Raw genomic sequence first — 16,340 nt, 5'->3', positions numbered from 1 at the left:
ATGCACTCACTAACTGTAAGTCGCTCTGGATAAGAGCGTCTGCTAAATGACTAAAATGTAAATGTAAATAGTCCCAAAACTCCAAAACCCGCCCATCTGGTAGGCAGGCTAGAGCAAACACTCAAAGTATTTGAAAGATCTCCAATATTATTTGAATCCAGGTCTGGTCGGTATACTGTAGGACACTGCAGTGAAGATGTTCAGTACCTTGTTGAGCCATTCCACTCTCTCCACGTCTGGATAATGAACCTGGAATGAAAGAAAATAACATTGATCAGTTCATATTCCTTCAATACGTGGGCTGTCTGATCAGAGATGCAGATGGGTAGATTCAACATGAAAATGTCATGTCTCATTCCTGGTTAGTCAACAGTGTTTGAAATGATTACAGACTTTCAGTAAAGACTATGGGAGCAATAGACAGTAACCCAACTGACACGTTTGACAGGATACTGTAGTGTCTGTTGTTTGATGACAGGATACTGTAGTGTCTGTTTGATATACACAGCACATCCCTTTTGTTAAGTAGTGTTTTATGCCGCTATCCAGGCCAAGGTCAAGCTCTATAGTAATCTCCCTGTACACTCCCTATAGCTGTTCAAGACAAACCAGATACTGTTACAGTACACAGAACAGTCCAAACAATATGAGGGCTCTCTGGCATCTGCAGTTCTGTACACAGCCCACACACACACACAACCAGAACAGATACAAAACAGCATTCCCACTTTTTCTCCAAAACAATCCCTCAACATTAAATCCTCTTATAATAGAGCTTTGATATCTGTGCCTGTCTAAGAAAGATGAGGAAGGGGAAGATGAAAATGATGATGTGGTTTTAAAGCTTAGAGAGGAGGGAAGTGCTGATTCTGTGCATTCAGAGACAATGCTGCATTATTGCTATCTAAGGCTGACAGCATGAGAACAGCAGCACCAAACCGCTTTGCGATTGCTGAAGCAGGGAGTCGACTATGACAGATATGCAGTTGGCCATTACATAACTGCCAGCGAGACAGAGCTTCTGCAGGCAGGCTGCATCCCAAATGGAACCCTATTCACTACATACAGTGAGGGAAAAAAGTATTTGATCCCCTGCTGATTTAGTACGTTTGCCCACTGACAAGAAATGATCAGTCTATAATTTTAATGGTAGGTTTATTTGAACAGTGAGAGACAGAATAACAACAACAAAAATCCAGGAAAACGCATGTAAAAATGTTTATAAATTGATTTGCATTTTAAATGAGGGAAATAAGTATTTGACCCCCTCTCAATCAGAAAGATTTCTGGCTCCCAGAAAGGGAGTGCTCCTAATCTCATCTTGTTACCTGTAAAAAAGACACCTGTCCACAGAAGCAATCAATCAATCAGATTCCAAACTCTCCACCATGGCCAAGACCAAAGAGCTCTCCAAGGATGTCAGGGGCAAGATTGTAGCCCTACACAAGGCTGGAATGGGCTACAAGACCATCGCCAAGCAGCTTGGTGAGAAGGTGACAACAGTTGGTGCAATTATTCGCAAATGGAAGAAACACAAAAGTACTGTCAATCTCCCTCGGCCTGAGGCTCCATGCAAGATCTGACCTCGTGGAGTTGCAATGATCATGAGAACGGTGAGGAATCAGCCCAGAACTACACAGGAGGATCTTGTCAATGATCTCAAGGCAGCTGGGACCATAGTCACCAAGAAAACAATTGGTAACACACTACGCCGTGAAGGACTGAAATCCTGCAGCGCCCGCAACTTCCCCCTGCTCAAGAAAGCACATATACAGTGGGGAGAACAAGTATTTGATACACTGCCGATTTTGCAGGTTTTCCTACTTACAAAGCATGTAGAGGTCTGTAATTTTTAGCATAGGTACACTTCAACTGTGAGAGACGGAATCTAAAACAAAAATCCAGAAAATCACATTGTATGATTTTTAAGTAATTAATTTGCATTTTATTGCATGACATAAGTATTTGATCACCTACCAACCAGTAAGAATTCCGGCTCTCACAGACCTGTTAGTTTTTCTTTAAGAAGCCCTCCTGTTCTCCACTCATTACCTGTATCAACTGCACCTGTTTGAACTCGTTACCTGTATAAAAGACACCTGTCCACACACTCAAACAGACTCCAACCTCTCCACAATGGCCAAGACCAGAGAGCTGTGTAAGGACATCAGGGATACAATTGTAGACCTGCACAAGGCTGGGATGGGCTACAGGACAATAGGCAAGCAGCTTGGTGAGAAGGCAACAACTGTTGGCGCAATTATTAGAAAATGGAAGAAGTTCAAGATGACGGTCAATCACCCTCGGTCTGGGGCTCCATGCAAGATCTCACCTCGTGGGGCATCAATGATCATGAGGAAGGTGAGGGATCAGCCCAGAACTACACGGCAGGACCTGGTCAATGACCTGAAGAGAGCTGGGACCACAGTCTCAAAGAAAACCATTAGTAACACACTACGCCGTCATGGATTAAAATCCTGCAGCACACGCAAGGTCCCCCTGCTCAAACCAGCGCATGTCCAGGCCCATCTGAAGTTTGTCAATGACCATCTGGATGATCCAGAGGTGGAATGGGAGAAGGTCATGTGGTCTGATGAGACAAAAATATAGCTTTTTGGTCTAAACTCCACTCGCCGTGTTTGGAGGAAGAAGAAGGATGAGTACAACCCCAAGAACACCATCCCAACCGTGAAGCATGGAGGTGGAAACATCATTCTTTGGGGATGCTTTTCTGCAAAGGGGACAGGACGACTGCACCGTATTGAGGGGAGGATGGATGGGGCCATGTATCGCGAGATCTTGGCCAACAACCTCCTTCCCTCAGTAAGAGCATTGAAGATGGGTCGTGGCTGGGTCTTCCAGCATGACAACGACCCGAAACACACAGCCAGGGCAACTAAGGAGTGGCTCCGTAAGAAGCATCTCAAGGTCCTGGAGTGGCCTAGCCAGTCTCCAGACCTGAACCCAATAGAAAATCTTTGGAGGGAGCTGAAAGTCCGTATTGCCCAGCGACAGCCCCTAAACCTGAAGGATCTGGAGAAGGTCTGTATGGAGGAGTGGGCCAAAATCCCTGCTGCAGTGTGTGCAAACCTGGTCAAGACCTACAGGAAACGTATGATCTCTGTAATTGCAAACAAAGGTTTCTGTACCAAATATTAAGTTCGGCCCCATCCATCCTCCCCTCAATACGGTGCAGTCGTCCTGTCCCCTTTGCAGAAAAGCATCCCCAAAGAATGATGTTTCCACCTCCATGCGTCACGGTTGGGATGGTGTTCTTGGGGTTGTATTCATCCTTCTTCTTCCTCCAAACACGGCGAGTGGAGTTTAGACCAAAAAGCTCTATTTTTGTCTCATCAGACCACATGACCTTCTCCCATTCCTCCTCTGGATCATTCAGATGGTCATTGGCAAACTTCAGACGGGCCTGGACATGCGCTGGCTTGAGCAGGGGGACCTTGCGTGCGCTGCAGGATTTTAATCCATGACGGCGTAGTGTGTTACTAATGGTTTTATTTGAGACTGTGGTCCCAGCTCTCTTCAGGTCATTGACCAGGTCCTGCCGTGTAGTTCTGGGCTGATCCCTCACCTTCCTCATGATCATTGATGCCCCACGAGGTGAGATCTTGCATGGAGCCCCAGAACGTAGGTTAATTGACCGTCATCTTGAACTTCTTCCATTTTCTTCCAGTTGTTGCCTTCTCACCAAGCTGCTTGCCTATTGTCCTGTAGTCCATCCCAGCCTTGTGCAGGTCTACAATTTTATCCCTGATGTCCTTACACAGCTCTCTGGTCTTGGCCATTGTGGAGAGGTTGGAGTCTGTTTGATTGAGTGTGTGGACAGGTGTCTTTTATACAGGTAACGAGTTCAAACAGGTGCAGTTAATACAGGTAATGAGTGGTGAACAGGAGGGCTTCTTAAAGAAAAACTAACAGGTCTGTGAGAGCCGGAATTCTTACTGGTTGGTAGGTGATCAAATACTTATGTCATGCAATAAAATGCAAATTAATTACTTAAAAATCATACAATGTGATTTTCTGGATTTTTGTTTTAGATTCCGTCTCTCACAGTTGAAGTGTGACTATGATAAAAATTACAGACCTCTACATGCTTTGTAAGTAGGAAAACCTGCAAAATCGTCAGTGTATCAAATACTTGTTCTCCCCACTGTATATATTGTCAAAGAATTGTGGATCATCATTATTTGGTCCGTAAAGGTTAATGAGCCATATCTGTTTATGGTCCAATAACATATTTAAAATAATCCATCTACCTTGCGTATCTATTTGGACAATTTGCACATTTGGATCGAAATTACTATTAATTAATATCATCACCCCATTTGAGTTTCTTTGCCCATGGGAGAAGTATATTCCCCCCATTCTTTTTTCCACACTACTTCATCTCGAATTGTTGAATGAGTTTCCTGTATACAATAGATATTATATTCCTTCTCTTTGAGCCATGTAAATATTGTTCTTCTTTTGTTATTATCAGCTAAGCCATTACAATTATAACTGGCTATACTTATTTCACCATACACCATAATGAGATACAAGTTTCAAGTCAATTTATCATTATATATGTTTGTAAATTTACCAATAAAAAATACCGTAATGATTGAGTGTCCATATAGCTGTACCGTGATATTTGCATTGCTACGGAGTAACCCTTCAATTGTTCTCCACTAATTCCCCCGCTAAAGCCCCTCCCCATCCCAAGTTGAGCCGTCATCCCAGTGATCAGCATCCCACCCACGTCCCTCCGGATCCCTAAGGCCCCGAGAGGCCAGGACCCATCCATCGAAAACAGCACACAGTGCCACCCACAAAACAGAAGCAGATTAACCGGCAAAAGCATTTCCAATGCTTTCACCTCATATTATATATATATATATATATATATATATATATATATATATATAATATTTTTTTTATTATGCATATCCTATTTTCCATCATTATCAATTAATATGCGTAATAATGTCGGCAGTTCACACGTAGGATTCTAACATATAACCCGGATTGCCATTGTATTAGTCCTAGGTGATGGAGATCAGATCCACCCTCTTCACCTGAGACACAAACACTCTGATCCCCTGTTGTAACCATTTTCCCAAGCATCTCCGTGCGGTCAGACCTTTGATTATTTTGTGCCACCTGGGCCACAATGATAAACCCCCTCTCTGATTGTCCGAGTGTGACCCCCTCCCCATGGGTTACTGCAGCCAGTGTTGCCAGCACTGCCACTACCTGGGTGGGCGTACCCCACCGGAATCCCCACCGGCTAGGTAAAAGGTCGTCAAGGTTCTCTTTAGCAGCTTTGAGAATTTCCTTGTAAATTATGCTCTCCCATCAGGGGGCTCTGGCTTTGTAGGACCAACCCTGCCAGGCAGGCTCAGAATCTTGAGGGGGCGGTGCTGCTCAAGTAGGTCTCCGACCGCATGTATTTCTCTGTTTAGGCTGCATACTCACAGCAGGTCCATAAAAGAGATGGGAACTTCTCTTTGGTGTATGGGTCGCTCAGGTGGGTGTCCAGGTTATAGGGTTAGGGATCTTTCCATCATGATAGGACAATGAAAAATTAGATTAGATGTATACTATATTTAAAAATGTATATCCCTCATCTACACAAAATTGAAAGCTCCCTCTCACTACCCCTGCTCATAGACCCCCGGTCGGCTCTGGGATATGCAACCATTTCCCCTCTCACTCACTTAACGCGCACCTTTTCAAACACAAAAATGCACACCACATGGTTGACTGCGGAAGAAATGGGCAGAGCGTGCAAACGCACCCGCATCCACATCTGCCGCAAGGGGGAAAGGACGCCAGAGAGAACACAGGACCAACCACAACAACCATCCGCCAAAACAACAACCTCCCGCCAAAAAAGCCATGTTCTAATTATTTGTATTTAAAGATGTGTTATTCTGCTAGTTATGTCGTTTTATCCTTTTATAAAATACTATACTTACTATAAATGTTATTTAATATTACAATCCCTATCATTGCTAGTATCGGGTGCTCCAATATTCGACTCCTCTATTACAACTTTTAGAATAGCCATGGAGTAGTCTTTGTGTCTCTGAACATTTGGTTGTCAATATATAGTTTATCCACCACGAGTGCAACACGTTTCCCTTTTAATCTGTTTTCCTTGAAGATTGGATACAGAACTTTGTGTCTTTCTACAATCTCCCTCGGGAACTGATCATTCATGCCTATTTTTGTGCCAGCAAGTCTTTTTCCTAGGCTTTTCACCATAGCTTTATCTTTAAAAAAAGCAAATTTGGCAACGATTGGGCGCTCATATTTCTGTCCTCTTTTTCCGAAACGGTGTACACGTTCGAGTTGGATTTTATCGACAGCCTCGAGTGGGATTTGTAGCGCTGTATGCAGGAAGTCCTTCATAATATTCTCTGTTATTTCTCCCTCCTTTTCCTGAATACCCGTAAGTACTAGATTTTCTCTCATCGATCTAGTTTGGATGTCTAGTAAGGCTTCTCTCAGAAGGTTGTTCTCCTATTTTAGTTCCCTAACGTCCGTTTCCATCTTAGAGACTGTCACTTTTAATTTTTTGGTTTCTTTCTCCATTACCAAAGCTTTTTCGTCACTCATTTGAAGACTCGCTTTCAACTCTTTTACGACCAATTCTAGTATGCCCAATTTGTCATTTATCGACTTCAACAGGTCGCTTTCCACACTTACCATACCCAGTGGTGAAAAGCATATATCATCTGTATCAGTCGATGAGTCGCGTTTCCTTTTGGGGATCGGCTCTCCACGCTCATCTTCAGTCATGTTTGGGTGTTGCGTGTTGTTGTAATATTTGTCTATATATTTCTCTAGCCTTATGATCTGTTTTGTGTTATTATCCAGATTGAATTATATTAACTGCGAATATATGAAATGCTAATATTTAGTCTAACTTACTGATTTTGAATATTATGTTTTTAATCGAGGTGTTTTGTACCGCTTTCTATTCAATACGCCATCTTATCTACGCGTGCCCCGCCCCCTTTGCGTTCATCAGCTCTCTAGTGCCATGAAACTTTCTATCGCACTCATATCTTCTGTTCTGTTTGCTTACTAAGTCAAAAGTCAGTAGCAGTAACTGTGTCTGAGGCATTACAGATTAGCAGGTCAAAAGTGACAGCTCCAACATCCAACTCAACCAGAAGGTGCACGTTCAGCCCTTTCTGCTACCGTGGAAGGTAGTCAGGCCAGTAGTCAGATAGCAATATATCAACAGTGGGAGGTCAATGTCGCAGGACAGGACATACTATATGACAAGACAGTTGTTCCCACCTATATTTCGGCATTTAGGGTAGTGTGGGGCAGGACGCATAATCACCACAGGAACCAGAGAGCACCATTGTGCGGAGTATCAAATCACAGAGAGACCGTCACAGGCCTTTGTTGAACATGAGCTACAGTAGGAAGCAGTGCGCCGCTGCTAAATGCATATAGGGGAAACACTGCATGAGAGTAGGATCAGGCTCTATACTACATAACCTAAAGTACTGTAGTACTATACAGGCAACACAGGAAAGGGATTTTGTCTCAGGGAGGTGGTACACATGGTATAACAATGAGGAAAAATCACCTTGTAAAAGCTTCTGCGTTGCTGTGTGTGTTGTCCTTAGATCCCCCATAAATGTGTCACAGTCATATTATCCAGAGAGTGAGCACTGTGATGATGACTGGACTAGGTCTTTCCCTCTCCAAGTCACTGACACTCATCACTCCCATGAGAGGAGACAGTGTGTGGAGGTGGTTAGGGTCATATGCAACAAAGATACATTACTCGTATGTTTGAACCAATGATTGTAGGTTTGAACGAGTCAAACAAGGCCTATTCTCTTCTCCCTGTAGTCAGAGTCAAAACTCAACAGCACAAGGCTCTGTTCAACACTCATCGCTCCCATGCCGGACTGACACGCCATGATGACACCATTAGAAAGAGAAAAACAGAGAGAGAGAGATAGATACTCTTCAAAGAGTATCTTAAATAAGACATCTCAGACATTGTTATTTAATATAGAGACATGAGGTTTGGATCATTGGTTTTCTTAGAGAAGTATCTACAACATTAATATATAATTTTACCCATTGTTCAAAATATGTGTTTTTATTAGACACCCTACAGTGTGTCAGAATGATGGGATATCCCAACAGCATTCATGTCGGTCTTCCGCTGATTACATTTTACCGAAAAGAAGCTTGGTCTTCTGGAGTTTAGCCATATTCTCCTCCCTCCCTCCTAGCCTAGTGTAAATCAGCCCATCCCCAGGAGCTCTGACACAGCAGGTAATAAGTATAAGGGCCAGTACAGACCTACATAGTCTCTCCATGAGGGCTGATGAGCTACTGTCAAGCACAGTGATGTGGGGAAAGTGAACTGTTGTTTGAAGTTGGGAAACAAACTAGCTGGCTGATTAAATGGGTACCCATACAAATAAGGGCCTCCTTATACTACACTACTTTGACGACCAAGGGTGAAAGTAAGGCAGTACGGCGCCCGCCAAAATAAATAGTGGGGGTACGCCATATCGGTAAAACATGAACCCATCACAATAATTAAAACAAAATGTCAAGAAAAACCTGTAGGCTATTACACCATTATTAATCATTACCGCATGTCAGAGGCATGAAAAATGTGCGAATGGACTTGAAAACAGGTGGTATAGCCTACACTCCAAAATGCGATGTAGTTCGACGAGAACACAGACATTTTGCCAAGGCAGAGATGAGTGGCGGACACCGAGACGCACAGACAGCAGTGGACACAAAATTCTGGCCTAAAGACAATCGCCAAATGTCATTACACTGTGTTTTGTGTAAAATAGGTCTCTATCCATTCACCACTGTTTGGAGGGTGGAGAAATATTGTGAGTGGATGAACGTGCGCGGGTAGCCTAGTTAAGGAGCCCTTTGAAGTGATTGACAATCAGATGAAGCTCCTATATAGTTTGAATTGCTATCCTTATTTTTGTTTGTCTATATACCATGGTATTTACAGTGAGGGGAAAAAGGTATTTGATCCCCTTGTCACGATCGTCGGTAAGAGAGGAGGACCAAGGCGCAGCGTGATGAACGAACATGTTTATTTATCTTTAGTGATAAATACGGACAATAAACAAAACAACAAACGACTCGTGAAGTCCACGGTACAAACACAAAACCAACTGGAACAAGAACCCACAAACACAAAGGGAAAAACAGACAGTTTAAATATGGCTCCCAATCAGAGACAACCAGCCACAGCTGACACTCGTTGCCTCTGATTGGGAGTCACTCAGGCCAACATAGAAATAAACAAACTAGAACTCCCAACATAGAAATACAACACATAGAATGAACACACCCTGGCTCAACATATAGAGTCCCAGAGCCAGGGTGTGACACCCCTGCTGATTTTGTACGTTTGCCCACTGACAAAGAAATGATCAGTCTATAATTTTAATGGTAGGTTTATTTGAACAGTGAGAGACAGAATAACAACAACAAAATCCAGAAAAACGCATGTTAAAATTGTATAAATTGATTTGCATTTTAAATGAGGGATATAAGTATTTGACCCCCTCTCAATCAGAAAGATTTCTGGCTCCCAGATGTCTTTTATACAGGTTACGAGCTGAGATTAGGAGCACACTCTTAAAGGGAGTGCTCCTAATCTCAGTTTGTTACCTGTATAAAAGACACCTGTCCACAGAAGCAATCAATCAGATTCCAAACTCTCCACCATGGCCAAGACCAAAGAGCTCTCCAAGGATGTCAGGGACAAGATTGTAGACCTACACAAGTCTGGAATGGGCTACAAGACCATCGCCAAGCAGCTTGGTGAGAAGGTGACAACAGTTGGTGCGATTATTCGCAAATGGAAGAAACACAAAATAACTGTCAATCTCCCTCGGCCTGGGGCTCCATGCAAGATCTCACCTCGTGGAGTTGCAATGATCATGAGAACGGTGAGGAATCAGCCCAGAACTATGCGGGAGGATCTTGTCAATGATCTCAAGGCAGCTGGGACCAGAGTCACCAAGAAAACAATTGGTAACACACTACGCCGTGAAGGACTGAAATCCTGCAGCACCCGCAAGGTCCCCCTGCTCAAGAAAGCACATATACAGGCCCATCTGAAGTTTGCCAATGAACATCTGAATGATTCAGAGGAGAACTGGGTGAAAGTGTTGTGGTCAGATGAGACCAAAATCAAGCTCTTTGGCATCAACTCAACTCGCCGTGTTTGGAGCAGGAGGAATGCTGCCTATGACCCAAAGAACACCATCCCCACCGTCAAACATGGAGGTGGAAACATTATGCTTTGGGGGTGTTTTTCTGCTAAGGGGACAGGACAACTTCACCGCATCAAAGGGACGATGGACGGGGCCATGTACCGTCTAGTCTTGGGTGAGAACCTCCTTCCTCAGCCAGGGCATTGAAAATGGGTCGTGGATGGGTATTCCAGCATGACAATGACCCAAAACACACGGCCAAGGCAACAAAGGAGTGGCTCAAGAAGAAGCACATTAAGGTCCTGGAGTGGCCTAGCCAGTCTTTAGACCTTAATCCCATAGAAAATCTGTGGAGGGAGCTGAAGGTTAGAGTAGCCAAACGTCAGCCTCGAAACCTTAATGACTTGGAGAAGATCTGCAAAGAGGAGTGGGACAAAATCCCTCCTGAGATGTGTGCAAACCTGGTGGCCAACTACAAGAAGCATCTGACCTCTGATTGCCAACAAGGGTTTTGCCACCAAGTACTAAGTAATGTTTTGCAGAGGGGTCAAATACTTATTTCCCTCATTAAAATGCAATCAATTTATAAAAATGTTGACATGCGTTTTTCTGGATTTTTGTGTTGTTATTCTGTCTCTCACTGTTCAAATAAACCTACCATTAAAATTATAGACTGATCATGTCTTTGTCAGTGGGCAAACGTACAAAATCAGCAGAGGATCAAATACTTTTTTCCCCCCTCACTGTACTAGGGCTGTGAAGATACCAATCACAATATGTTTTCTACAGCAAAAATGAAGACACAATGGAGACCTAACTCTTTGGTCCTTTAAAAACCTGCTGTATGGAAAATATTGTGTGCTACAGCTTGGAAAATAAATAGATGTGACTCTGGAAGACAACAAAATGGATGTTTGTTTCCAACATTAAGGCTGTTCCTAAAGAAGTTAAATCCGCTTCATGTTTTGTTTCCTTGCCACAATACTAATGAGTATCGCAATACTGGTATCGTCCCGGTCCTAGTATTTACGGTATGCTAATAGCTGCACTCACACATGAAGCAGGAATGTGGCTAGTGTTATCAGACACGTTGCAAATCTGATGTTGAAGAGAGATAGATCTCACTAGACATATTTTACTAATGTAAATCCACCCTAAGAATGAGAAGTGGGATCAACTATATCCCAACCAAGAACAATGATAATCAGTCGCAATGTTCAGACAACTACCTCTCATAAGGTGAATGGACTTTTCCCTTCCCTGATCCCTCAGAGATACAGTAACAACTCTCCCTATGATCTTCAGCTGAGTCTGACTAAGCAAAGATAAGATGTTACACTACATACAGCTCGACACTCACCTCTGAATTAAGGCTATTTATCTGATGTCACAAAAATAAAATGTATGTCACAAAACTAGGGCTGTCAAAGTTAACGCGTTAATAACATTTATCGCGTACATTTTGCCACCGTTCATCATGTCTCCATTTCTTCAACCTTTTAAGCAAATGTGTTTCTCCGCACTGACCCTTTTGAGCGCAGAACACAACATGGAACCCAGCTACAGTCAATGCTTGTGCCTTTAGCTACATTTCTGAAGACCATGCGCCTCTAGCCCAAATCATGTAAAAGTTATGCCCAATATTACCGGAGGGGGGGGGGTTTCTGCCGCAGATTCGTGCGCATGTCGCAGGCCGTTTTAAAATACTTGCGAGCTGCTATTTTCTGGTTTGAAAACAAACGACATTGTTAGGTAGCTAGTCATGTTACCTAGCAATGAATCTTAATTATTTAATTGTTTGACAGCCCTACACAAAACCCAACAGACTGCACCCAACAGTGTAACAGCCAAGTATGTAGGCCTGTGACATGCAGGACTACACCCTCCACCAAAACCTTATCTCAAGGAGGAAACCTCAGTTTGTCCACATCAAGCATTCAGGGTATAAATAGAAAGTGAAAATTGGAAAGACATCGATGGCCGTCTAGTAAACAACAGACCCAACAGCCTCGACCCCTGCAGCTGAAAGGGCGGGTACATCACACCCAAACAGAATAATATAAATCCTCGCCCAAAGACATAGGATTAGGTCCTAATTTGTTGTGAGCCTGTGTGAAGTCGTCAAATGAATAAGAGTGACCTTTCTATGGCTATTTGCGAGATCCACATGATCAGTGGATGTTTTCCTTGAAACAGCCATTGTTCTGTGGGCATCAAAATAAAGGTGTGTATCATGTAATGGAGGGATACTCTGTGTGCGTCCCAAATGGCACACTAATTCCCTATATAGTGCACCACAAAGTAGTGCAATACATAGGCAATAGGGTGCCATTTGGGACTTAACCTCTGTCTCCAGTTATCATTACATCATGTCAACAGAGCTGGGCCTAAAATAATACCATTGGTTCCTGGGCACTTGTCTCCTTGGTGGACTTGACCAGTCCTCAGTGATAAGCAGTAGTACACTATAGGTGAGCTGAGACTGGTGGTGACTGTGGTGACCAATGATCAATGTTCCCTCTAAACTGCGTGTGTGCGCGCAGTAGCCCCGAGACTGCTGCGCAGAAGAAATATCAGCCCACGGAGAGAAGGACGAGATTGAACTTCACTCAACTTTCTAGAGTTTTCCCTGTTAGTTAACACCATTAACATTTCCCTTTACTGTGGCAATTGTGAACAAATCAACAAAATATTAGCCAGTTTTAATGCAACATACCGAAACAAAATGAAATATGCAAGAGATTGTTGTAGTAGGCAGAACACATCGGAGAAGGATTCTATTGCATTGACAAGCAAGACTCAGCCCTTACTCTTCACAGACCGGTACGGCATAACCAATCAGAGCTGCAGTAGGCCTATTTGCAAATAGACCATTGCCATATATGGATCTGTGCCATTTACTCTGAACTGGACTGTGTTTACAGCTATGGTCATAAGTAAATGTGCTTGTTTTGAGATCAAAGCAAGAGCTTAATGTAGCCAGGTGTGCACATTTTGTTAATATCCTTTTCTAGTTAGTGAGTTATTAGCCCAGTTATAGATAATTTGTAGTCAGCAATAGGGGAGTGATTGCTTCCTACAAGAGCACAAAATGTGTACATTTCTAGACATCTTTGAAAAAGCAAGTCAGGTAATGAGCATTTTTTTGTCTTAAAGGGGCAGCGTTGTATTTTGAGACAGGCTTGAATAAGCTAAGTAGCATAATTTGTCTGATTCTCTAATAATGGCATGGGAATAATAATGCATTTTATTTTGTAAAGTGGTTTCTTGCATCAAACAACATCATTTTCAGTCACCCTGTCTGAAGGTCAAGTGGATAAACAGGTTAATGTCAAGCCCTGCAGGTTTTTTCAAAAGTCTTATGGAATGTAGGCCTATGTTGAACACCACACATTGGCTGCTACTGTAGGCGGAATGATAGAACAGCTATTTCCATGTTTAAATGTTATGGGATGTATTTTCTCCATATTTTTTTTGATGGTAGGCCTACATTATGATCACTGTTAAAACTGTAACTTAAAGCGGGTACAGCCTCAGCGTTCACAGTAAACGCGCGCTGGAAGTTGCACAGAATTTTCACAACTTTCAACTTTGTGCTCAGCAGACCAGAAATTTGCTCAGTCCCGAACAAAATTAGAGAGGCACATTGCCGATGACCCCCCCACCCCCCACCCCCCACCTACCTGATTATTTAACTGACAGTTGAGCTGTGGGGAAAATAACATTCACAACCCTAATCATCTGTTACAACTAACCAGGAATAAGGTAGGTGTGTTAGAACCTTAAAAAATGTTAACTTAATAAAACAAAACAATGTAATTCTTACCCATGGTGGCAACTCAGAGGTCGCCAAACTTTGTTGGACTGTTTTTTCTTCATGCTCCAAGAATGCCAGGGAACGGGTCAGTCTGTTGTTTTTATGGCCTTGATTTCTTCTCCACCAGAAAAAGATTGCAAGCCCTATTAAAACCCAACTGAAGCTGAACTCAAAGTATCCCAACACATAAATGGGGAAAATAACGATGAAGGTCTTGGCACATTGTATCCACATCTGAGTGGCATCTGTGACAGAAGACTGTGGCTCATCTTTCAGAACCACCGGGGCTATTATTGGGGTCGTGGGGCTGACTGGAGTGATCGGTGTTGTTGGTAAACTCGGTCCATTTTCCCTGGCCGTTGTTGGTCCTGTGGAAGTTGTCTTTCCAGGCTCCTTTCCTTGAGCTTCACTTTTTTCCGCCGCCGCTTTTCTCATTTCCACTCTACAAAGAAGTTTCAGAATAGAGAGAAGACAATAAGCGACAGGCAAACATTTCACACTCACAGACACAATGCATCTTCTACAATGTAATAAAAACACGCAGAGAAACGTTACAATGTTACCACTGTTAAACTGTTGCAACCACAGCCACTGAGGAAAGATTCCGATTGATTGAATCATAGTTCAGAGCAAAGGGCTCAGCTGAGTTGGTCGACCTGTCAACCTGCTCCGTGGCTAATGAGTTTCCCGATTACCAACAGCTGCAAATGAACCAAAATTACAACACACTTTCGTTATTAATTTTCGGTTAAATTACAGATATATTTTTCCTCACCCGTTTCCCTATTCAACATCCGTAATTATTTAAATTCAGTGTACCAGTCCCGTACACTGCATGACGTCCTTCGAATAGTTTATTTTCCAACACCAGTAATAATCCTTTCACCAGATCCTGCTTCAGAGTGATTTGCCTCAACACGCAGACAATACAGGATCATGGTTCAGCCCACTGGCTCAGCCCCTTTCTAATTTTTTTAACAGGAAATTATCATTGTCAAGATAGGTCAAACTCAGGGAGGGATTTTTGAAAAGGGGATTTCCAAGTGCCATCTCGTGGACACGTGTACTCTGAACCATAAATAATTATCGAATAGTCTAATAATCAACAACAAAAAACTATAACATAATAGTCTAATCATTAACTAGTAGGGAGTATGTGGTGCAGCAGTGTTTTTTTTTTACTGTTGACTGTACCTGTCATCTATCACAGGGGTTCTCAAAGTGGGTCCCCTGATGTAGCCTACTGCAGGGGGTTTGTGGCCAGATGTCAATATATATATATATATTTTTAATGAATTTCACTAACAACAGAACGAATTTTGGCCAAGAGATCCGTGGTGTAATATAATACAATAAAATGTAATATTATGAATCTACAATTTATGTTTTTAACCCTGGGCAAGATGGGCCTGGGAGGCTCACAGGGATATTGGGATCCGCAGTACTCCACCAATTATATATACAGTACCAATCAAAAGTTTGGACACACCTACTCATTCAAGGGTGTTTCTTAATTCTTGCTATTTTCTACATTGTACAATAGTAGTGAAGACATCAAAATGATGAAATAACACATATGGAATCATGTAGTAACCAAAAAAGTGTTAAACAAATCAAAATAAATGTTATATTTGAGTTTATTCGAAGTAGCCACCCTTTGCCTTGATGCCAGCTTTGCACACTCTTGGCATTCTCTCAACCAGCTTCATGAGGTAGTCACCTGGAATACATTTAAATTAACAGGTGTGCCTTGTTAAAAGTTTAATTTTTGGAATTTCTTTCCTTCTTAATGTGTTTGAGCCAATCAGTTGTGTTGTGACAAGGTAGGGGTGGTATACAGAAGATAGCCCTATTTGGTAAAAGACCAAGTCCATATTATGGCAAGAACAGCTCAAATAAGCAAAGAGAAGCGACAGTCCATCATTACATTAAGACATGAAGGTCAGTCAATATGGAACATTTCAAGAACTTTGAAAGTTTCTTCAAGTGCAGTCGCAAAAATCATCAAACGCTATGATGAAACTGGCTCTCATGACGACCACCACAAGAAAGGAAGACCCAGAGTTACCTCTGCTGCAGAGAATAAGTTCATTAGAGCTACCAGCCTCAGAAATTGCAGCCCAAATAAATGCTTCACAGAGTTCAAGTAACAGACACATCTCAACATCAACTGTTCAGAGGAGACTGCGTGAATCAGGCCTTCATGGTCGAATTGCTGCAAATAAATCACTACTAAAGGACACCATTAATAAGAAGAGACTTGCTTGGGCCAAGAAACACGAGCA

At 42.6% G+C, this 16,340-nt stretch overlaps 1 protein-coding gene across 2 annotated transcripts in view; it reads right to left on the bottom strand.

The window, feature by feature from the left end:
• The window catches only part of LOC121535177 (extended synaptotagmin-2), a 72,526-nt gene extending 57,555 nt beyond the window's left edge, over positions 1-14,971 (bottom strand). Inside the window, exons 1-3 of one of the 2 annotated variants that reach the window (XM_041841968.1) lie at positions 14,831-14,971; positions 14,065-14,497; positions 208-249 (exon numbers count right to left, since the gene is read on the bottom strand). In XM_041841968.1, the coding sequence (XP_041697902.1) occupies positions 208-249; positions 14,065-14,490 (468 nt within the window). In that variant the 5' untranslated portion in view covers positions 14,491-14,497; positions 14,831-14,971. Of the gene's footprint in view, positions 1-207; positions 250-14,064; positions 14,498-14,618; positions 14,725-14,830 lie in introns of those variants that run through there. The other variant, XM_041841969.1, reaches the window with a different exon arrangement.
• Between the last annotated feature and the right edge of the window lie 1,369 nt (positions 14,972-16,340).

The sequence above is a fragment of the Coregonus clupeaformis genome, chromosome 21, assembly GCF_020615455.1.
Source record: "Coregonus clupeaformis isolate EN_2021a chromosome 21, ASM2061545v1, whole genome shotgun sequence".
Taxonomy (NCBI): Eukaryota; Metazoa; Chordata; class Actinopteri; order Salmoniformes; family Salmonidae; genus Coregonus; species Coregonus clupeaformis.
This window is presented reverse-complemented; position numbering and strand designations above follow the sequence as displayed.